At 38.4% G+C, this 24,145-nt stretch overlaps 2 protein-coding genes and 1 long non-coding RNA gene across 3 annotated transcripts; 1 reads left to right on the forward strand and 2 right to left on the reverse strand.

Moving 5' to 3' along the window:
• Positions 1-555: 555 nt before the first annotated feature.
• On the reverse strand, positions 556-16,258 carry asic1a (acid-sensing (proton-gated) ion channel 1a). The gene is made up of 11 exons (XM_057356092.1): positions 16,056-16,258; positions 14,539-14,968; positions 12,491-12,686; positions 5,523-5,670; positions 5,322-5,449; positions 5,097-5,247; positions 4,340-4,396; positions 3,956-4,109; positions 3,663-3,754; positions 2,964-3,043; positions 556-2,286 (listed from the first exon to the last, which is right to left on the reverse strand). The coding sequence occupies exons 2-11, from the start codon at positions 14,913-14,915 to the stop codon at positions 2,167-2,169; spliced, it is 1,503 nt and encodes a 500-aa protein (XP_057212075.1). The 5' UTR covers positions 14,916-14,968; positions 16,056-16,258; the 3' UTR covers positions 556-2,166.
• Positions 16,259-17,529: 1,271 nt separating this feature from the next.
• LOC130567756 (uncharacterized) lies at positions 17,530-18,987 on the reverse strand. The gene is made up of 4 exons (XR_008964635.1): positions 18,826-18,987; positions 18,599-18,633; positions 18,309-18,378; positions 17,530-17,942 (listed from the first exon to the last, which is right to left on the reverse strand). It is a non-coding gene; the product is annotated as an uncharacterized LOC130567756 (long non-coding RNA).
• Positions 18,988-19,835: 848 nt separating this feature from the next.
• On the forward strand, positions 19,836-23,959 carry wdr13 (WD repeat domain 13). Its single transcript, XM_057356093.1, has 10 exons — positions 19,836-19,900; positions 20,224-20,301; positions 20,752-20,983; positions 21,307-21,416; positions 21,568-21,698; positions 21,894-22,201; positions 22,310-22,490; positions 22,641-22,782; positions 23,033-23,151; positions 23,299-23,959. Exons 2-10 carry the CDS (start codon positions 20,261-20,263, stop codon positions 23,481-23,483), a joined length of 1,449 nt encoding a protein of 482 aa, XP_057212076.1. The 5' UTR covers positions 19,836-19,900; positions 20,224-20,260; the 3' UTR covers positions 23,484-23,959.
• The last annotated feature ends 186 nt before the right edge of the window (positions 23,960-24,145 follow it).

Consider the following 24,145-nt stretch of genomic DNA (forward strand, 5'->3'; position numbering starts at 1 on the left):
GGTGAATTTGTGTAAAAAACAATGGCATTACTTAAAGCAAGTCTGTAATCGTCATGTGTTACTCACATACATGAACTTTAATCTGAGCTGCACATAAAGGCACATTCAAAGCCAAGCGGTAACTTGAGCCTCCAGTCAAAACAACACACTGATTTATCTCAAGCACTAGCTCCAAGGTCCTATCTGTTTTAACACAACACATGATCAAAACTGTCATGTAAATGATGTCAGATTGCAAATTGTTATCCGAAATTAGACTATTTTCTTTAGGCAAAGTTGTGATTTCATTAACTAAGGAGCTGTGTAGCATACAAAGGCTGACATTCCCTTCGAACAAAAGAATCTTCTGTTAGAAAGCTTACTGGAATACCAGAACAGAATTACAAAGTGTAAATCCCATGAGAAAAACGATGTCGGCTCAAGAAAGGAATTTCACATTTCCAAGGAAGCTTATAAGGAGATAAACTTGAAAACATTTGATCTTTACATAATTCTAACATAACTTAAGATGCACACGTAAACAAAGAAATATTCCAGGCAAGAACATTTAAGGCATACTTTTATGGATGTTTATTCATATAAAACCATATTTAGTACAGCCACATGATAAACATCAAAATAATACAGAAATGTCTCAAGATGTTTCATTTACACATTTTAACATCTGCTACTGCTTGTTGAAAATCCTTCTTTGGTAACACTTTACTTAACGCATATATGTATAATTCGTTATAAAAGTATAGTTTTAATGTATTAGTTATGCCCTGTAATGCATCTCATGATGCATTGTAATGTCTCATGAATAATTGTAACTATAACACTTATCGATTCTTTGTTACACTTTGCATTTTTAATTTGGTTCTAATTCACAACAAGATTTAATGTGCAACACACACTATGAACAATTATAATGCATTGCACCCTTTAATAACCATTTATAATGCATTATACATAAAGGCTCGAGGTAAAGTGTGCCCATGTCTCTTTTAAACTAAACTAAACATTGGTTGACAACAACCAGACCAAGTACACTAGTATACTGTAGTATTAGTATGGTAAACCAAACTAAATTTGAATGAGAAGAAAATGATACAAAATAGCCAAAAGCACCACAACAAAATGCAGACAACACTGCATTCTATCATAGCTGGTATTTGACTCATATCAATATATCACCACAGACTTTCAAAGCCCTGATGAAAATTAACCATAGTTTTATTGTTGTAGCAAGCATGGATTTAAGGCAAATTGGTTACCATTTTGTATAACCATGTTTTAATGCAAATACCATGGTTAAACTATTGTAAAACCATGGCTAAATTGTTGGTGGTTACTGTGGTTTGTGGTAACTATTTGTTTTGTTTTTGTTGAGTAAAACCATGGTTAATTTTAAGGGAAATACGTCATTCCAGTTTAAAAAATACTTAATACCCTGTCTTTAAGAAAATGCTTAACATCCACCCTGCCATTCCAGTATTTATCACATGTACATGCACAAAAACACACACACAAACAAACACATGCATGTGCAAACAAACGTTCTCTCTCACAAGACACACAAAAGACAACAATAACAGACCCAAACATGCAAACGACACACATACGCACATGCATGCATGCATGCACACACAAACACACGCACACACCTGCTCCAGCGCACACCAAAGCCTTAGAGACCTCGCATGCATCACATTGGGAATCTATGGGTCATTCTGATATCATGCTCATTTCAGGTCTTTGTATTGTATCTCACGCTGGATGGGCTTCAAACAGCACCTGGTGATATGATGTGTCCGTCACATTACATTTACAGTCACATCATTGCCATTACGATGCACGCAGCTCACATATACTGTAAAATAAGACATGAAATAAGTCCTCAAGCTGGCAGATGCGTTTCCATCAAAACGTCCAGGAACACAAAAGATCGAGCCATTCAATTCCTACTTAATGTTTTTGACATTCTTGCTCGAAAGCGACAACATCATAAACAGCTTGTTTGAAAAAACACAAAACATTTGAAAAACTCTTAGAAAATTCTTGTTTACAGTAAGAGAATAGACGCTGCAGTTCTGGTCTGCTAGAACGTAGAAGATAATGTAGATCATCTGTAGAACATAATCTGTGTGTGTGTGGCAGGCAAACAGCTGGAAAACTGCGGGAATGCTAATGAAATTTAGCCACGTGGCATTTGACGTCATCCAAACCGAGAACATTCCCGTGATCAGTGTTGCTGTTGTTTTGGTGCTTCTTGTCTGAACAGCGACATAACCTGTATTTCATGACCTTGATCAATCGACAAATAAAAACAAAAAAGATAAAATTGTTATTCTTAAAGGAGTAATCTTCACTAAAAGGAACATTCTGTCATCATCATCATCATAATCGTCACGTCGTTTCACACCTGTATGACATACTAGTCCTTAACCTTGCTGTGTTGCAGTTGGTCATGTGACACACACATATGCACATGCAAAAAAGAAGTTTATTCAAGTCTACCATTAGTATACTTCTTTTAAACAAAAAAATAAGAAAGTATACTTTTCATGTACTCAGAAAAATGTAATTGTAAACTATTTGTCCACTCTAGGTTTACTACTGTTTCACTTAAAGTATACTTAAAAGCACACTTTAATCAACTAAAGCAGCCCCAAGAAGTATTAAAATAGTACACTTACAAGTATACTCGTAGTTTTACTAGATAAATTAAATACACTTTTATGAACTAAAAAGTGGGCCAAGTAATTCCAAAGTGGTTTCAAATACTGTAGTACACGTATGGGGTATAGTAGCACTCATACTTACAGTACTACATAAAGCATACTTAAAAATAAACTTGAACTTTACTTAAGTAAACTTAATTAAATTAACCTTTTAAACGGGGTATGTCTAAATTTCCTTTACAAAAAATGTATGCTTAAGTTAAAGGACATGACTGTGGTTGAGATCTTGATAAATCTCACCTCATAAAGGTAGTCAAAAAGCTCCAAAATTGTCAGAACACTCGCTCCAATGAAAAGACCCATCTGCCCTCCAATATCACCTGCAAACACACCACACCCAAAAATAAAAAATAGTGCGTAATGCAAAACGTGTTGGCTGTCAGGGCAGTTCTATTCAAACCCTGCGTCTGAAATCATACTTCCATACTATATAGTAGGCGAAAATCAGTATGAGTCATTATAGTATGTCCAAATCCTCAGTATGCAAAAAATAGTATGCGAGAAATACCCGGATGGTCTATTGCTTCCACCGAGATTCGTGAGTGTGGATTGGATGGACACTTCTCTATCCCATGATGCCACGGGAGCTGAGCAACGGTCAAAGTGAAAGGACATCAAACAGCGAAAAAATTAAAGGCGGATATCCGTTTTTCAAATGTAAGTACCAATAAATTAATTTCTCGTGACTAAATTATGTTTTTACCAAAGCCTACGCACAGGTTGTTGTTAATACATCAAAAGAGGTCAAAGAGCAAACGGGTCACATGATGATAAAACATGGCGGATGCAGTATGTCCGAAATGTATTCATACTATATAACGCTCGATAGGACGGTACTTATTTAAATGTAGTATGTAATGTGACAGTATGCGATTTCAGACGCAGCTTAAGTTTTTTTAATGTATTTTGTTGCTATGGTGTTGCTAGGGTGGAACTTACCCAACAGACCGGCCACCTCATAAGCTTTCCTCTGTTCAATGGTTTCATAATTCAGAGCCTCAAAGAACACATCCAGCACCAGAACATTGTCACTGACAAAACACACAACAAAACACAATATCAGTTCAAACACAAACAGACTAACGCATGACAAGTCTTACAGACTGTAGTTACTGGTAAATAAATGATCAAATGTTCAAAAGGACCAAGAATCTCTGACACACCGAAAGTGCTGCGATAGACAACTAACAATATGTCACTAACATAAAAGAACAATAAATGTGTAGACGTACGCTATGTATTTCTCAGATTTGCTGTATTTCTTGGCGAGGTATTTGACTGACGCTTTGCTGGGGATCTTGACGAAGGACAGCTCTTTATTGTAACGGGTGATGTTACACGGAGTCTCGCACGTGCAGTAATCGCTGTCTCCTTCAACCAGGAACTCTGCACAACCACAACACAAACATTTCATAGCACTGCAGACATTACAATGATGGGCAAGTTACATTTACATATTTGAACCCATACAATGCTCAACCAAACGAGCTTCACAAACATTATAACAGGCAAATGTGGTGTAGAAAAAGTGAATGCAATGGGTCAGTGTAGATTTTTGGTTGAGTAAAATAAAGCTACAGACCAGTGAGGGTCGCTTCATAACAAAAGTTACTTACCAAGTGCAGGATGTGCACATTCCTTATATCGTACAGGAGTGCAGTACTGAGCATCACCTACGGGGGCAGTAATGATCTCATCAGCATTAATGGAACCCAAAAATAAAACTCGTTTACTCACCCTCACCTCATTCCAAACTTAACTGACGTTCGGGAGAATGTCCTTGACTTTTTAAAGTACAATTTCTGTAGCGTTTGGCTTTCGATCTTAAAGATAAAGACAAACTGAAGTGTCCGAAAAAAACATTTTGTTGAAGTGTTGATGTAATTTCCACTTAATCGGAAAGTTTGTGTGGGACATATTGTGACCCCTCCCCCTTTTAAGTAGTTTTAATAGTGTTAAAAACAGTGTTATTTTAAATAAAAAAATATTGTAATAGTGCTAGTGTATCCCACAGTCAGATGAGGAATCAGATGAGAAGCTGAAGTGCAGGATGATGTCGTCATTAAAATCATTGATATGTATCGGTGGATGTGTACATTCGAATGCTTTTATCTTCTAAGTGAAACATTTGGAGCACACAAGTTTATAGATATCTTTAAGACTAACATATTTATAAAAATAAATAAAAAAACTTCAGTTTGCATTCATGGAGACTTTAAAAGCAGCCGTATGCCTCTTGTGCTATATTTAGTTATTTTCGAAGCTGGACAGCTTGTCAGATTGTAGAATTGCTGGAGACTGCACGTTGAGTTTTCCCTGCTGGTTTCTTCAGACAGCGATTCAGATGCTATTTTAACTGGTGCTGTGACTCACCGGGCATGTGCACCATGCGACAGTTGCAGTTTTCCACCAGGTAGCGCGTCTCGCAGTCCGTGCGGCAGGCGCTGATGCTGTACGCTTTGAAGTAATCCGAGCTCGACGGGGTGGATTTACAGCTCCCCCACGGAGCAGGAAGATACATCAGCTGAACAAAAACAGTTTGTGTTAAAATAAAACACAAGCTCAAAAAAAACCCCTCAAGATTTCCTCAACACTCACACGCTGCTCCTGACACGATACGAACGTCTGGAATCCAGGTGCCACTCCGAAGCCCAGCTGATCGATTAACGGGGGCTCAACTTGACTGTGGATCTGAACTTTGATTCCCGCCTCGAACGACGAGTCATCTAGGAGAGAACGAGAGCGTGAGAAGACATTTTAATAGAGCACCTGATGTTTGTCTGGGATGTTTGTTCTCACTTGTTTCTCCCCACATGGGTAAATATTCGTCCTGCTGAATGTCCAGCATGATCTCCAGTCCGTTCCCCATCCCTCCTTTAACGCTGATCTTTGGCGTATCGCTTTCACCAGAGTTAAACGTGTAGCACTTTCCGTAACGCGTGAAAACCTGCGACAGACAGAAGAAACAGTCACACTTTAAAACACACGAGACAAAAGACTCCATTCTAAAGGCATAGTTCTGTCAAAAACACAAATTCTGTCCTCATTTATTCATCAAAACCTGTATATGACTCTTTCTTCTGTTGAACGCAATGGAAGATATTTTGAGAAATGTCTCAGTGGTTTTATGTTCATATAATGGAAGTCAATGGTGTCCAATCTAGTTTGGTTACTAACATTCTTCAAAATATCTTATTTTGTTTTCTGCAGAAGAAAAAGGTCATGTATTTTATTTATCCCAGTAACTACAAACATAAAAAATGACAAACAAAATTTCGCAAGGCGTTAGCAACGGAGCTTCGTTCAATAATAACAATTTAATACCAAACCCTCAAAAAAGTGGACGGATTACAGCGAGTAAGAACACAAGTTAGCGTCTGATTTCTTCCTTCATACGGCGCTCTACCGGAGCTTTACAACAAACTTAATGACACAGATGAGAAGCATATTAGCGGCTGTCCGCTAACATGAAAGAGATGCTGTTTTCCCTTTATTTCAAAGTGAAAGTTCAAAGATACATGTGTGAGTACCCAGGGCCAGCCCGAGCCTTTACGGGGCCCTAAGCAGAATTTTATTTGGGGGTCCCCCTGTGCCCCCAATACAATTGACTATTATCAATGTTTGATTATTTGCACGCACACGTTAAACCTAACCCAACCAATTCTATTAGTTGTAGATATGTTTGGGATGTAGGAATGTCATAAAAACAAAAACACATAAACCTTGCATTACAAGTGTATTGTGATTTTTAAAACATTTGATAATTTCATTACTTCCAATTTTAGGTGAACTGTCCCTTTAAATTTTGAGCACAGACCATACAAAGGTAGTGGAATTTAAAAGCCACACAGCCCTTGAGGATGATTTGATCTTTTTTATTTATTTTTATTTAGTGTATTTACTTGATAACCACTAAATTAATTTATTAACCACACAATTATTATTAACCTTATACCAAATAAAATGCTGAATTGACAGATAATTATAAATGACATAATCACGTAAATGACATATTTTTAAACTAAAACAGCATTTTGTCGAGTGCATCAGTAAATAATGTCAGATGTTCAACATTTCTAACGTTAAACACTAAACAGTGGTCAAACATTGAATGTTTTTAGTCACTGACTTACAGCATGTCGTGTTGCACAGCACTCTTTAAACTTTAAAACTGAAGCGTCTTGCTGAACAGCTAAAGACGTGACAGTAGCTCCGTCTTCTTTGATTTGATTGGTCACTGCTCGTCTTTGTATGTCTTTGTAACCAGTAAAGGTCTTTGCACATACAGTCCGAAATTTTCGTATGCGTTTTTTCGTATTTGGCTCTCGTTTGTACGGTGTCTCTGAATTGTTATAAAAGGCCACTCAAAATGCTTGACGGATGCGAAAAACGCAGAAAATCGAACCCGGTCCGAATTTTTTTATGACGGACGAAAATATCGGAGGCAGTGTGTAAATGTGATTGACACAACGTGAGGTCGTATTTGTTTTTTAACGTGCGGGAATTTCAGACGCAAATTTCGGACTCAATGTGCAATGGGCTTAACTCCCGCCTCCTTTCATTTGATTGGCCACCTCACTTATTTTGATATTGCAATGTTGTGTTTAGTCAGCAATTTCACAAATTTTGACATACAACACAGAAAAAATAGTGGGTACGGCCCTACGTGATAAAATAGATGTGTGTCTTGAATATATCACAAAACAGCTATAATTTCATGTGCTCTTGGGGGGCCCCTAGTGGCAGCGAGGCCCAAAGCAGCCGCTTGGGCCGACTCTGTGAGCACCACAGAGGGAACTTGCAGTAGCCTATTGTGTTGAGTGATTTCGTCAAATGAAGCTCTGTTATTCTGTCTCATGAGGACAAACTCCTGTACAGCTGCAATAAAAGCATTTCAACTATACTTCATTGATAAAGAGGGCCATTTTAATGTTTAATATCTAATCCTGCTATTTCAATTAGTTGAAAAGACTAATTCTGTCATTTATAGTGTGCTGAACTGTTTAATAGTAATATTTTAATAACCATAATATAACTGGAGCGTGCACCTAAACTTAGGAAAATACAAGTATCGGATCGGGACTCGGATCGGCAGATAGGCCTACTCAAAATAAAACGATTTGGATCGGGGGCACGAAAAGTGTGATCGGGACATCCCTAGCAAGTACAAATCTTTAACAGTATAGTTTTTAGACGCTTATTACAGTAATACCGAATACTTTGAAATATTGTGGTTCTTGATTATGGCAATCATTCATTCCCATATCAAAGTATATCAAATAGCAGCACGTTTCTGTACATTAATATTCATGCTGAAATGTTGTAAAGTACATAAAGTCATGTTGGCAGGTTGTATTGTTTTCGCTCCGCACTGTTAGTAAAAACTCCATTCCATAAACCTGACATGAGACATAAACAATGAGAGCAGTAGGAAGAATAAAACGAAGTTCATTTCAGACCTGCTGAGAATTATTAATGGGAGCCGGTTCCTATGGAAACAGAGGACCAAATGATAGAAACAAGGAGACACACACACACACCTGGTGCACTATTCTCTCTCTGTTCTCTTTGATACATTAATTAAACATTTAAAGTGTCTCTTTCTCAGCACAGAGAAATGTTTGCGTATCGAACACCCGTTCGTGTCTGCGCTTTATTTCCTGTGACCCGAATCAAAGTGACGCGCCGTGCTGTCCGCATCAGCGTCCATTAGCACTTCTTCGTGCCGTAAACAAACATTGTGCATCAATGCTGCAAACATGACCCCGCATGCGTCCGCCGAGCCTCAGGCAACCTCGTATTGACATGAAGAGAGTGAGACAGCACACGTCGCTTTCACAATGTAATGACAAACACGCCTCTGAGAATACATTATTCAACTCCTGTGGATGAAGCTTACGTTCTGTAAAAGTGACAAAATACAAAAGTTGTCTCAATAAAGTAAGAACAACATTGTTTGTGTCATGGGCTTTACATTTTTTAAGTCAACATGACATCGAAATTAACGCCATGTAATATTTTCAGTACTGGTTCCATTGTGCACAATACACCAGTGTATGCTATTTTAATAAAGAAATGTTCGTCTTCATAATATTTGATCAAATAACTTGCTCTTTTGCTGAAATGACTTTCCTTTCAGTTAATATCACCCAAGTGCTCCCTCCTACCCCCTGTCATAAAGACACTTTCACCATCCAATCTTTTCCCAAAAGATACCGTTTTATTTCGTTATATATATCCAGTCTGACATTTACATTTTAATGCACTTTATGCATTTGGCAGACACAAACCCAACTACATTTTCTGTTTTAGTATGCATGTTCCCTAGGAATCAAACCCACAACCTTTGAGCCAACTGATCTACAGGATCGCTCCGAAATCTGACATAACGTGACTCTAAGATGTTACATTATCAGATAAATGGATTGCAAGTTTCCTCTTGGCTTTGTTCAGAAATGTCACATTAAATCTATTTATAGATCGGAGATTTGGTTTCTGGTCACAAACCCTGTGCCATGTCCCTCTCTCCCTCTGTGATCTGCTACCTGAAACCCGTCCGTCTGTGGGTCCTCATGAGGACAGATCTGTCTGATTTAAATCTCTGGAAGGTTTGAGAGGTATTCGCCACGGGCGATGTGAGGAACGATGAGAACAGCGGTCTAACACGACACGGATGAAGATGGATGAATGAATCTCTGACATGAGAAACAGATTATCATGTTCTTGGTCGAAAATATGAAAAACGATCATTCCTCAAATCGCTCAGCTTGTTGGGGACAGGCATGTTATTACTTTTCCAAGCGCATGATGAAACTGGCAAAATATTTTTTATTAAAGAGGGACTAGACTCCTGATATCTAAGGACCAGGATATCCTTGGAGGGTGGGCAGATTTGGCTTGAACTACTGAGAAGATCTAGCAATCCCCTACAAACACATATATTAGAAATAAGTTAATTTTCACATTTTAATGGAACTCTGAGAGGAATTTTAATGGGTAACCGTGTTAAAGATTCAGAGAGTCTATTAGAATTTGATAGTCTGTGCATGATTTCTCATTGGTCCTCACGCAGCATCCCTCGCTTCACATCCGGTGTCTCCCCGGGCAACAATCTGGAGTCCAATTAGCCGTCATGATGTAGCTGTAAACATCATTTAGGTTTGGGGGGACGTACAGATGGCATGGAAAGGCACTTTAATCACTGTCTCATTGCCATTTGTGATTATTCATTACACTATAATTTATTCATCTAGCCACTGAAGATGTGAAACATTGTCCAAAGTCATTAAGAGAAAAGTCTCAGTGCAGAAAAGGAATGGCACGTGTGTTTTTTATTTTCCTCTCACGCACTCTTCATCTTTTAATTTTGATGATTTCTAGACCTTGATAACTGAAGTATTTTAGCTCAACTGCTCTTTATATTCTCCCAGTGTTTTTTGGCACTACATTATTTGTAAAACATCAGGGGCACACATCACATGTTGTGAAAACTATTAGACTTTGTTTAGATTACTGAAACTATTATTTAACTTTCTAGAATATTCACATTTACAGAATATTCACTGTAAAAAAAATCACATTTACACTGTAAAAAAAGACCGTAAAAAAAATGAAATTTTCTGTCAGGTGGATTAAAATAATATTTTTTTCCTGTAAAATTACAAAATATGAGGATAAATTGTTTTCCCCGTTTTTCTTGTAAATTTGCAGTCTTTTTCTGCAATTTTACAGTTTTTGACCGTTTTTCAAAAATGAAACGGAAAAAAATATAATGTTGTAAAAAAAACGGAAACGTTTTTCTTGTAAATTTTCTATTTTGCGGGGGAAATCTGTAAAAAATACAGGGAAAATTCTGTACAATTACATTTTTTACAGTGTAAAAACTCAATGAATTTGATGCAACTTTTTGTGTTGACTAATATTTTTAAGTTGAATTAACTCAAAATTTTAAGTATTTTTGTAATTTATAACTTTAACTTTACTTTAAAGTTTAAAGTTGAACCAACTATTTTTTTACAATGTTGTGGTTTCGAAACGAAATTTCACTTCAATGGTTAGAGAGATAAATGCCACTGGATACAAAATATGGCCTGAAAAAAGAAATGATAAAGTAAATGATAATTATTAACCCCAGTGGGACAATCTAAATATTCTAAAATATCTTTAGTAGGACGTAGCTAGCTTGTAAACATATATTAAACCTATTAAAACAACAGCAACAAACTTACACCAACTTTGGTAACAGGGTTGAATTGTTGAGCTTGATTTTAAACATCACATTTCATGCTCTGTTAATTTAGTTAAATAATAGTTTCAGTAATCTAAACAAAGTCTAATAGTTTTCACAACATGTGATGTGTGCCCCTGATGTTTTACAAATAATGTAGTGCCAAAAAACACTGGGAGAATATAAAGAGCAGTTGAGCTAAAATACTTCAGTTATCAAGGTCAACGCCAACGGAGTAAGAAATTCTCCAAACCCATCATGCTTTTAATGGTATCTACATGTTATCTTATACAGACGTCATAAAACACAAGAGTCAAATGAAAAGCTGGCCATTAAGAAAGACAGAAGACAGGCCATCCCTGAACCTCCAGTAAAACGGACACCAAGTCTGGTGCACTTCACAGGCTTATTTTTTCCCCAAAGCACTGACTCAGTGAAGTCAGAGATAAAGAATAGCACATCCCAGATGCTCTCTCCCACTTCACAGCAAATCTAATATTTAACACTGACCTATTTTACAGGCTGCAGGGCGTTTCGGACGCGCTGCAGAAATTTAAAGCTTAGAGGAATGGAGATTTTAAGCTCTTTTCGAAAGCCTCGCATGAAAGGTGAGCAAAACATTTTTGGAAATAAGAAACCCGCCAGACTCCGTGCTCATCAGGGAACTACTAATGCTTCAATAAACACATTTATATTTAGAGATGTAAAAATCCCTGCACAATATGCTCATGTTGGCATTTGGGTAAGTAGGATGTTATCACTAACACACACACAAAGGACTTCAGATGCTTCAAACAGGGACGGGGGAGTCGGTTCCACATGTCGCCATGGAAACTTGGGAGAGAAACACCGTTACATCACCAAAGCCACATCTTAGCATCCTTGTCTTTATGGTGTCATGCTGAAGTCAAGCTTTAATGATCATTTTCAGTAATCAGTTTACTCAGATCTCCACTTACAGATTGAGGTTAAAAGTTTAACGCTGTTTTAAGTGGTTCAGATGATATTGAAAATGGTGGAGCAAAGCCAAGATAAGGGATTTAGCTCTTGTCATACTGTTTACTTTGAATGCACTGTAAGCCAAACACACAAACATACTCGCTTTTGAACATTATAAATGGCCTTGAGGCCCAAACAAAGACCTTTTTAATTCAACCTTTAACGAGTTGATTTCTATTCTTTAAAAAAAAACTTCTGTAAGAAAAAACACTCACAAAAATAACTTTTAAAAATTGTAACAAAGTTAGTGTAAAGGAAGCAGGCCATTGTTACAAGTACTACCACCCTAGCCCGTTAAAAAAACCTTTTGGTAGTTTTTTGTTTTATGTTGTACAAAAAAGGAGTCATCTGTAAAACTCCACAACTGTAAACTTCATTCCAGTGGTAAAAATATAGAACTGCCAAATATTACGCCCCTGCATGTGTCAAAAAGCTAAAAGACAACCAAGAAGATGCTCCAGACCCTTTCAGCACCTTGGAGAGCGCTGTAATAAATAAAAGCTGCAGGGCAGAAGTACAGGACCTCAGTGAAGTATCTCACCACACTGAAGTCTTCAGGACTGCACGGAGAGCCTCTGTACTGGCAGGACAGCAGCATGTCTCTGATGTCATGTCCTGTTCTGTTATAGAACTCCAGCATGTTGAAGGGTCGTGCCTTGAACTGGCGGAAGTCTGCTTTGCTCTTAAGGACCTCCAACACACTTTCTTCAACAAGGTGAGCGTCCCGAATTTCATGCCTACAGAAAGAGAGAAAGACAGTTATATAAATTATGTTATAATTTCTCTGTGTCTGCCTTATAGTCTCGCTTCAACTTGCTAAAGTTGGTTTCTACTGTTAAGACAGTAGAAGTCTAATTTGATGGCTTTACAGAGGTTTTGGGCTCTTATCAGATGGTCACACAGTTTAATCAGTTGAAACCAACTTATTCCACCAAACAACTTTAAGTGGCTTTAAGCTTTTTGTTCCTTTCAGCAGGGTTTGTTTTTGTTTAATTGTAATTTAATAAAATCCAAACCAGTTTTATTAAACAATGTTTAATATCCCTATTGACAGTGCATTTGATACTAATAATAACGTGAACCAAAATAACGACACAATGTCCATTTTTATGTATACATTTTTTTTAATGTAATGCAGAAAGGGCTGTCACAATTATTAAATAACTGTCTTATCGCTAGGGCTGCCACAATGATGAAATTTGGCTAACGATTAATTGTCTATTAAATAATTGCGATTAATTGTCTGTTTAAAGGCTTTGACAATTATAACCATTCATTACAATTAATTTATTCAATTAATAAAATATAGATACATTAAGAAATGTGAAAATTCTGTAAATAACTAGTAACCTTTCTTATGGAGCGACCTTAACAAAAAAGACCGTGACAGAAAAAACTGAGATATGAGAAAGATGTCATTGATCATTTACAATCATTACGGTTATCTGAAATAACTGCGATTATGTCAAATAATTGTGATGAGACGATTATTTAATAATTGTGACAGCCCTACTTATCGCAATTATTTCAGATTACCGCAATGATTGTAAATCCTTAGAAAACAAGGGTGATCTGCAGAATTTTACATCCACCGTCCTTGATCTGCACTCACTGTTAAGTTTAAATTACATTTTTTTATCATTTGAGTTGTATCATATTTGTCATTTTTGTGTTTATGAGTTTTATTAAAGTGATTCCAGATTTGCTGCATCTACACAGCAAGACGACATCATCCTCATATCTCTGTTTTTTCTGTTAAGACAGTCTTTTCTGTTAAGGTCACTCTATAGGGAATGTTATTTACAGAATTTTCACATTTCTTAATGTATCTATATTTTATTAATTGAATAAATTAATTGTTATTAATCGTTATAATTGTCAAAGCCTTTAAGACAATAAGTCGCCATAATCGCAATTATTTCATAGACAATTACTCGTTAGCCAAATTTCATCATCGTGACAGCCCTAAATGCAGCAGAAGTCTGTTATACTTCAACTTAATTTGACATCCCCTCAAGAAAATAAATGGTTGAAAAGCAGTACGCAGAGTATTGCTTAGAAAGAGAGCGAGGGAGAGAGAGAGAGAGAGAGAGAGAGAGAGAGACCCACTGTGCAGGCACAAAAATCACTTGGAATGCAGAAGCAGGCGTGACTGGAGTCCAATTCAAACCCACATCACATCACAACCGCTGGGTGTTACACTGCAGTAACTAAATCACGACTTCCCGCTTTGCCAAGTGGAAGCCGATTCTGGCGGCTGAGCCAAAAATCACATTTCATTAAAAGATCTTAACACGGAAGATTTAACTCAGCAGCCCAAAACCAACACATCCCATCTGTCGCTTCTCTGTCTTACACTTACACTCTCAATAAAAAAGAAACAGTCAGGATACTCATAGGGATTCAACAAGACAAGATGGGGAGCCATAGATAACAGAAACCCGTGTCATTTTCATTTCCGCTTTTTAATAAACCCACACATATCATTTACGGCGGTCGAGAGGATACAGTCGACCAGGTGACTCATACCACAATGACTCACTCTCATTATTAGAACTGAACAGCAGCACCTGATCCGACTTCACCCACCTCGAGTTCAGCAGCGTCAGCAGCTCCCCTGCGTGGTACAGGTCGTTGCGTGAGATTTTGCTGAAGCGGATGGAGTTGAGATTGCAAAACGTCACAGCGGGGAACACCATTACGGGAGTCGTGATCTCGTCCAGCTTGGTGACGTGAGGGTATTCCAGGTAAAACTGAATCCGATCGATGCAGACGTACAGCAGGAAAGTCAAAGAGCTGAGGAAGAAAACTACCCACAGGCAGCATTTGGCCGTTATCTTCTCATAGGAGAAAATGTGAGAGATGCCGTGTAGAGTCGAGGTGTGAGCGAACACCTGGAGAGGTGGAGGATGCTCGTAGTCAATGTCCATATGTTCCACTTTAAGATCCATTACTGATGTCTTCATGGGAAAGTTCTTCCTTTTCAGGTCTTGTGGCACAGGTGGCTATGATACTCTCCCTAAGGAGACAAATACACACGTTTCAGTGTCATTGTTAGTTTTGTTTAAATCTTGTACTCTGCAAAAATGTGCAGCTTTGTTGGGTAGAGCATTGCATCGAGAACACACAGACTGATAAATAATAGTAAGTCGCTTTGGCATCACCCAAATGCATAAATGTTAAATGAAGTGATTCAGATCCAGTTAACATGCACAATGACTGGACTCATGCAGAAGAAAGAACTAAAGAAATCAATTAAATGCAATCATGCAGTCCATCAAGTGTAACCAAGCAAGGATCTGAACAAAGGCGGTGGGCTGAAACCTCACAGGGATTCACTATCATTACATCCTTGATCATGAATCAAGATGAGAATTTGTAACCTCCGGTCAGTCCAGGAGGAATATCTGTAGGTCACTTTGAATAAAAGGATCTAAATGACTAATTACTAATCATAAGGTGAGAGAGAGAGACAGAGAGATAGAGAGACAGAGAGAGAGAGAGAGAGAGAGAGAGAGAGAGACAGAGAGGTGTGTGTATTCTATATAGATGAAGAGTGTAATTTGCTGCCCACGCCAAGTTCCCAGAAAGCCTTTATGTCTGGATCTATCAAGTGACAACATAACAAGAATAACTCACACGTCACTAGGCTGCATGCACATACGCTACAGATGGATTAACAATGTGTCCTGAATGTCCATAAATCATTGTGATCATCATTAATGTATAACAACCCAATGAAACCCATCAATGAGTCAACATAATAATAACAAAAAAAGTCAAGCATCCTGTACATTACAGCAATGAGAGATGTGTGTGAAGTGTACAGACAATCATATCACAATGCAAAACCAGCAGCTCAATCATTTTCTTTATGCAAAATGTATATTCTTCTGGTGAAATATGACCCGGACATGTTCTTCGTGAGATTCACCCTGTCCTTAAAATACAACAAATATCACACGAACCACAAATATGATGATGCACGAGGACAAATTCAGATCGTTTTCAGACTCGATACATTGTAGCACAGATCAAAGCGGCGGCGATTGAAGAAGAAAGTAGCGCGCGCATCTCACTTGTAGCGCGCAACGCGATGCATTTACCTGAAGCGCTTTAGAAAGACGCTGTGCATGACAACACGACCCAGTTATCGTTATCCACACTGTACATTTCTCCAAAATCAACATTTCCTGTCATCCATCCGACGGACTGCTGGAAATCCATGTCTTGAAATGATTCACGAAGAGCGTGACTGTGAAGCGCCAGCATGCGTCTGTTCTCTGAATCCTGATCCTGAAGCTTTAACGGCCGAATGATTGGAAGAGAGAGAGAGTTTTGTGGGCGTGAACCACTAGTTAGTACACTAAAAAGTAGCCTATACCAAAAACCTAAAAAAACATCTCTCTCCATTTCTTTTCCACGGTCATGCACATCTAGGTTCTGAAAACATTCTGAAAATAAAAACCAACACCAACATTTCCCATTCAAAACTATTTCAAAATAGGTCTGGTCCAATTAACATCAAGTGACATTTTTTGTCACATGGGCGCATTCGCAAATATTAATCACTTGTTATATATGAACTGGGTATTTCTGAAATGCATCAGAAGAGAAATGGCCACATCAAACTGACAGATTTATGGCTCTGCATATGCCATCACTCACACAGACTCTAATCCTGTCTCATGTGGTTAAGTCAAGAGCAAGTATGGCATCCTTTTTCTGACAAGAGTATAAAACAGTAGTGCAATGTTTTACTGCATATATCAGGACTCAACCCTGTGTATGTATATATTGTTACATCTATTCTTATTTATTTTTAACCTTTGTACATGTTGTTGTTACTCAGACAAAATGGGTCTAGTTCATAGTTGACCTATTTGGTATTTAAATCAATACAGCCATAAGAATTACAGGCAACATAGACAGCATATATGCTATTTGTCATTTATCTTTGTTAAATAATATATGTATATATATATATATATGAGTGTGTGTGCGTGTGTGTGTGTGTGTGTGTGTGCGTGCGTGCGTATGTGTGTGTGTGCGTGCGTGCGTACATGTGTGATGTGTGTGTGTGCGTGCGTGTATATATACATATATAAATAAATAAATAAATATATATATATTTACATATGTGTGTATATATATATATATATATATATATATATATATATATGAGTTTGGTTCCAAACTCCGTTTTTATACATTTTCAAAAATCATGTTTTTTATTGATCGATATTAATTGGAATGCACAATAAACACACACACATATATGAAAAATACTGAAGGACACTCTGTTATGGGTAAAATTGGAATAAATATAAATGTCTGAGGTTAAAAAATGCATCATGCATCAAGACATGCTTCTTTGCCTCCATGGTGTCTAAACACTGTCTCTGATGCATTTCTACACTACACCTATATTTGTTTTTCTTTTGATTTGGTTGAATGCCCAGACATTGACTCGCTGTACTAAAATAGATTTGTTTAAAAACGGAGTTAGGATGGGATGACTATAACTACTCTCTAGAACTGTTCTAGAAAGAAAAAACATTTTTTATTATTTGCACTGCTTCTACTAGTCCTACAAAGCAATCAAAATTCCAAATTTTGGAAATCATGTTTATTAGTAACTTGCACAGCACAGTTAGGAATTCAGACACGGGCGGAGTCATCGTGAGCAGATGAGGCGGGGTCACAGAGTCTCTGATTCTGGCTCAACTTCCAATGAGCAAGAACAGCAGTGGTATTCAAACCTGAGACCCACGAGAGAAGACACAGATGTGGCAGACGGTTGCTACAGAGGCTTGGGCCGAGCTCTGTCTTGCGATTCTGAGATGGTTGTTTTCGATTGGCTGAGTGGGAGGAGCAAACCTCAGCCCTGTGTACCCCGGGGACCGCCATGTTTGTGTCGACAAGGGCCCGGGAGTTTCCAGAGCCAGCTTCACGAAGGCCTGGAAATTATTGCTTCTCTCCCTTCTGCTCTCCTGTGAGGGGTAGACAGATATGTTGACAGGAACCATATAATAAAATCGAATTACCCCCCATGTCAGATAGAAAGGAGAGAGCAATTTTCTCTCTCGCTTCTGTCAAGATATTCTCCCTTTTATCTCTCCCACACTGAATGTTGACAGTCTATAATAATATTGCACGACAGTCAAGGCTTATTAAACTTGTATCATTTGCTTTTAGCATTGTTTTTACCCTGTTGTTTATCAGAACAAATCAGTGACACATTTCTAGCTGCAAGCCATCATTGAAGGAAATGCACAAAGGTTTTATTTTCCATGACTTTCATGATATATGCAAAGCCACATTTTACTCGTCAGTCCTACATTTGTCAACATATTCACCTCCTTGCTTTTTGGTGTCATCTCCTTTCTGATCGCCTTTCTTCGGCTGTTCCTTAGGACTCTGAGGTTGCTACAAGGAGAAAAAAAATCAACGTCAAGTTTGAAAGAAAGTTTCAAATTCATATTAAGAGATTTCAGTGCTGACGTAAATGGCTTCAGACACTTTAGATTGTAATATGGTCTTTTTTAAATAAAAACACAAAAATATATGAATAATCGTCAAGAAGGGTAGATTAAACAGGTTTGTTTTCATGTGCAATAAATAAAAACGTATATTTAGATAGTTTTACCTTTGTGCTTGTGGATTTCTTGTCCGTCTTATTACCTAAAATCAAAACAGGTCATTCCATTTTATTTCCCTGCGCTTCATTGCCATTTGATTATACAAATGTCTTTGTCAAAATAACTCAAAATTATAATTTAATAGGCTACAGCAGTTTTGTCTGACAGTATCATGCTCTAATTTAATAAAAAAACGATTACTTTATATAAATAAAACCTTTCATTCATTATTTACCTTTTGTTCCAGGTATGTTGGCTGTGCTCCAAAGTCCTTGTATCCTTTTAGAATAAGCAGTGCTGAGCGGCGGGCAGGGCTCTTATTTATGGCCCAGGCCCCTGAATGGCTACATGTGCTGGGCCCCTTCGGGAAAGAGCAGCAGAAACAAGCAAAGAGCTCCGTCAGCTTTGGCTCTGCGCTGGGCCTCTGCTGAGCTCTGGTGTAATCCTGTGCCATATGTATCTTTTGTACAGTTAATCCTTTAATTTCGCTGAATAAGATAAATGGGTCCCTCTTGTAGGCTATAGCATTTCCCTCAATAGACATTCATATTTGTTCTCTGATTTTGTATATTCCAGTTTGAAATGTATAATGAAATGTATGGGTCCACAGACTCTGAACTAGTTTAATTTTAGTTTAATTACCAGTAAACACAATGTTTTCTTTCAGATTTAGCTTTACCAAGAATTTAATAGATAGATACCATGAAGCCAAATGACATATGTCAACCTACACCTATCTTTTATCTATTAAACAAATCATGCAGAATAGGCTATTCTGTAATAATAATTGTGATTCATGTCACATGTACACTGCTCAGTCATACATTTTAAAAGTCATGACTTATTTTTGAATACGAACGTTTTGCTGTTCAACATTAAGACATATGTTTACTGTTCATTGACTCTACATGCAAGAAAAAATAAATAAGTTTAAAACCTCTTATTTTTTATGTATAGGTGGAGTACATGTAATGTAATATTTGTTTGACTTCAGTGCAAATTGCAAACGGTGTTTTGTGACAAAAATATTTCAAAATTGTTTACATGTAGTTCTAGATACGGAAGGGCAGCGTTGTCAAGGTAACATTTGTTCGACTTTACGCGGCGCTGCGCAGACCGATTGGACTATGACATTTAAGTACCGCGAGAGTAGACGGCTCTCTATGCTTTCAATTTGCTCTCGCGGTACTTGTCATGTCTGCGCATCGCCCCGTGAAGTCACGCACCGCAGAGGCGTCGTTGATAGGCGGGTCGGTCACGTGATAGCGACAATCCTGTCAGACAGAATGCACCGGTGAAAACGGCGCACGGTACGTGTCTTTAAATAGTAAAATTATACATTGACACTGAACTTTAGCAAGTCAAATGTGTTAAGAAATAAAATTGTTAAAATATTGTAGCTGTTTGGTGATCGGCACGTTTTCTTTGGTGTGTAATTCAGCATTTAATGCTGTTGTTGTTGTTAGCTTATTTGCTAGGCTGCGGCTAATAGGTCAAAATGATGAATGCTATGCATAAATGTGTCGTTTATAAGATAACGTTATATGTCATATAAATGGGATCTGCGTGAAATATCGTACTTGGTTTAGTTTACACAGTAACGTTAGCGTATTTTGTATTTTACATTTTACAGACCTTGTGTTTCCTGCATCTGTGTGTTTGCGGATCTCATGGCTGCTGTTTGGCAGCAGGTGTTGGCAGTGGACGCAAGGTGTGTCTAACAAACTGCATGTGTAATGTATGTGTGTACAGTATACTGCATGTGAATGTACTGTATGTGTGACATGTGTCTGGATGTGCAATGGAACATCATTTCGTAAACATCATGTTTAAGAAACGGCTTGTAAAGTAGAAGACAAATGCTAACATACACAAGTGTGTGGGAGAAAGACATGGCTAATGGAGTGACATTCATACTTTCAATGAGTGACTTAAAGGTCCAGAAACATTTTTGGGTCATTGTATCAGCAAATCTGTACTTGATGCACTCACTGACATCCTCAGTAGATCTTCTAGACACAATTTCTCAGTTGTAACCTTGTGAATGAATCCTGTGCATTCAACAAAATGTGTGAACGTAAGCCTTGTTTAACAGATGTCATGTTTTATTTTTCATTTTTCATTCCCTTTACTCATCTGTCTTTCTCTCTCTCTTCCTCAGGTACAATGCTTACCGCACACCTACGTTCCCCCAGTTCCGCACGCAGTACATCCGCCGGCGCAGCCAGCTGCTCCGCGAGAATGCCAAGTGTGGCTTTGAGCCGGGGCTGCGCAGGCAGTACCTGCGTCTGCGCAGTCAGTTGCTCGCCCTGCGTTACGGGCCTCTCTCAGAGCAGAGCAGCTTCAGAGCCAGCAGTGTGCGCAGTTCCCGCACCACACTGGATCGCATGGAGGTTAGGTCAACTCAAAAACAGGGAAGAGGGTTTGAGAAAGACACCGATTAGGAACACTGGGCTGAAATAAGCCCTGCAAAATAAAAACAGGCAGAAGGCAAAATAGAACGTCTATATATTTCTCGATATAAATAGAAATCAAGATCCAGGTCAATGTGTTGTGTGAGATCTGCAGTGCATGTGAATTGTGAGCTCTTTGTGCATGATGGGCTTCATGTGTTTGTTGTAGTGCTGAAGACTCTTAAGATCATCTCATGCATTTCTGCATCCTCACTTCCTTCCAGACCCTTGTCTTTTTTATCTTTCTTCTCTTTCTTTTTAAGGACTTCGAGGAGGATCCCAGGGCTCAGGGTGCCAGAGGTCACCGAAGATCAGTAAGCCGAGGTTCTTACCAGCTGCAAGCCCAGATGAACAGAGCAGTGTACGATGAAAGGTAAAAAACGGAATCTGGCTGTTATCAGTGTTTAAAGTCACATTTGTTAGCATGTTGTAGGTGGTTGCTGAGGTGCACCGAGTGGTCGTTATTGTGTTGCTTGTGGTTGCCTTAAAAAATGTAACTTTTATGTTGATATTTCATGTGCCAGGCCTCCAGGTAGTCTGGTGCCCACCTCAGTGGCAGAAGCCAGTCGTGCCATGGCAGGTGACACCACCCTTAGTGAGAACTACGCATTTGCTGGCATGCATCACATCTTTGATCAGCATGTCGACTCAGCTGGTGAGGGTGCCATTGATGACACAACTCATTTCCATACGATTACAAATATCCACTGTTGAAATAAGATGCTGCATGGTGCTATTTGTTTTCCTGCGTTTAATTTTGTCATTAACACCTGCAGTATTTTATTGATCATTTTCCCAGATTTGGACTAACATCTTTTTTTTTTTACTCTCTACTATTTTATCTTCTTAGTTCCACGGCTGCAGTTTGCAAATGATGACAAGCACCTCCTTGCCTGCTGCTCATTGGATGGAACGTTGTCAATCATGACACTCTCCCCACCTCCACCGACTGTAAAGGTGACGCTGAAGGGTCACGCAGGGCCCGTCACTGACTTTGCCTGGTCGCTTAGCAATGACATCATTGTGTCCACTTCAAAAGACGGCACACTGCGTATTTGGAACACAGAGGATGGGCGCTGTATCCGAGAGGTGGTCGACCCAGAAGGAAGCGAACTCCTGTGCTGTACTTTTCAGCCCATGAACAACAACCTCACTGTGGTAAAGCACAAACAACACATTATTGTTTCTTATTTTATTACATTTGTTTTTATCGTATTTGTTGCAGGTCTTACAGTTTAACAAATGTGTCCTTTGTTGCGTTCATAGGTTGGTAACAGTAAACACCTCCTGCAGGTGGTGAACATCTCCACTGGGAAGAAAGTAAAGGGAGGCTCCAGTAAACTCACCGGTCAAGTTCTTTCGCTCTCATTTGATGCTCCAGGGAGAATCTTGTGGGCTGGTGATGACAGGGGAAGCATTTTCTCCTTCCTCTTTGACATGGCCACAGGTATGGCGATACCGCCATATTGACCTTATGGAATCTGTTTTTTTTAGGCATGGTAGAATATGTTAAAAAGCGTTTTATGTATTATGGGTAATGAAGTATATGTAAGGATTTTGTTTATCAGTATGTGAAGTTGAGGTTTCTCTTCCATAGGAAAACTGACAAAAGCTAAAAGGCTGGTAGTTAATGAAGGCAGCTCAATCTCCAGTATCTCAGCACGCTCATGGATCAGCCGAGAGGCCCGGGACCCATCCCTGCTCATCAATGCCTGTGTCAACAAAGTTCTGCTGTATAGGTCAGAAAGCAATTTTTACTAAATGATGTGTAGTTAAATGATAAATGGGCATACTACAATACTTTTTGTCGATAATATTAGTTGGGAAAATTGTTAAATTATAAAAATCACAATGACAACCATCTCAATTTCAACAGTGACTCTTGCATTTAGATGGGATTGTCGGTCCCAAATCTTTGTACATTAGTAGATGGTTAGAGGTTGTCAATTACTGATGAATTATTGATGAATGTGGAATGGGTTTTCACAGGGTTGTGGATAATGAGGGGACTTTACAACAAAAGAGGAGTTTCCCCATCCAACATGGATCTCAACTGCTACACAGCATCTTCTGTCCCCTCATGTCCTTCAGACAGGGAGCTTGTGTTGGTAAGACTAATCTAATATAAGTGTTTGAAGAAACATTTGTTTTATTGCTCTGTTAACATTTACATGCACTTAACAGCTGAAAATACGCAGCTTGCTCGGTTTTAAACAAAGTCAAATTAAATCTTTATAACGCTTTCTCTTATGTAGTCACTGGCAGCGAGGACGCTTGTGTCTACTTTTTTGATGTCGAGCGCAACACTAAGGCTATCGTTAACAAGCTGCAGGGCCACAGCGGGCCCGTGCTGGATGTTAGCTTTAACTGCGACGAAAGCCTCCTGGCCTCATCTGACGCCACTGGAATGGTGATCATCTGGAGACGAGAGCAGAAGTAACCACAGCAACTCCAAGCTTTCGCTAACTTGGCAACAGCATCTTACATGCGGGCTGACTTGAATCATGTGCAATTAAACTACAGATCTCTACTGTAAATGTAAAGATGACTGTTGTAATGGTGTATTGTTTTCGATGCGTCTGAATTAACTCCAGTTGACAATTAAGGGACCACATGCTTTGTTATCTTTGTTTTGGGACTGACGTTACTATTTTTGTTGGTTTAGGATATGATGCTTGTTTGTGACTATGTGGACCTCATCAGTGCTTGGCAGCCAAAATGTTTAACTTAAATGGGAGAAGGGGTTAATGTAATACTTTGTTTGCCTTGTGGATTGTGTGACTTTGTGAATGAATGAGAGCGTTTGAGGGAATAGAAAATGTCACTGAAATGTATTCGCTTGCACAATAACACTACTGTATTTATGCCTTGTCCAAATTCAATAAATATCACACTAACTAAATATACTTACACCGTATTTAGTTATTTGCGTTTCTTAATTATCAGCATTTGTTACATTTAAAGAGCTTTGCCAGATGGGGATGTTGGCAAATTGCAAAATCTTGTTTTAACATGCATTGTCATTTTGAAGGGAATCCCAACACGTTGATTAATTGTAATTTTATTTAAAATAATACAATTAATAACATGATATACACAGAA

Source organism: Triplophysa rosa, linkage group LG17, assembly GCF_024868665.1.
Source record: "Triplophysa rosa linkage group LG17, Trosa_1v2, whole genome shotgun sequence".
NCBI lineage: Eukaryota > Metazoa > Chordata > Actinopteri > Cypriniformes > Nemacheilidae > Triplophysa > Triplophysa rosa.

Excerpts from the sequence above, each read along its gene's own strand:
- asic1a (XM_057356092.1), bottom strand. The coding sequence starts at position 14,915 with ATGAAGACATCAGTAATGGATCTTAAAGTGGAACATATGGACATTGAC. Across the intron at positions 5,248-5,321 it reads TATCGTGTCAGGAGCAGCGT|CTGATGTATCTTCCTGCTCC; the intron begins GTGAGTGTTGAG and ends GTTTTTGTTCAG. Across the intron at positions 2,287-2,963 it reads TTTTTGACTACCTTTATGAG|GTCATGAAATACAGGTTATG; the intron begins GTGAGATTTATC and ends CGATTGATCAAG.
- wdr13 (XM_057356093.1), top strand. The coding sequence starts at position 20,261 with ATGGCTGCTGTTTGGCAGCAGGTGTTGGCAGTGGACGCAAG. Across the intron at positions 22,202-22,309 it reads TGAACAACAACCTCACTGTG|GTTGGTAACAGTAAACACCT; the intron begins GTAAAGCACAAA and ends TTGCGTTCATAG. Across the intron at positions 23,152-23,298 it reads CAGACAGGGAGCTTGTGTTG|TCACTGGCAGCGAGGACGCT; the intron begins GTAAGACTAATC and ends TCTCTTATGTAG.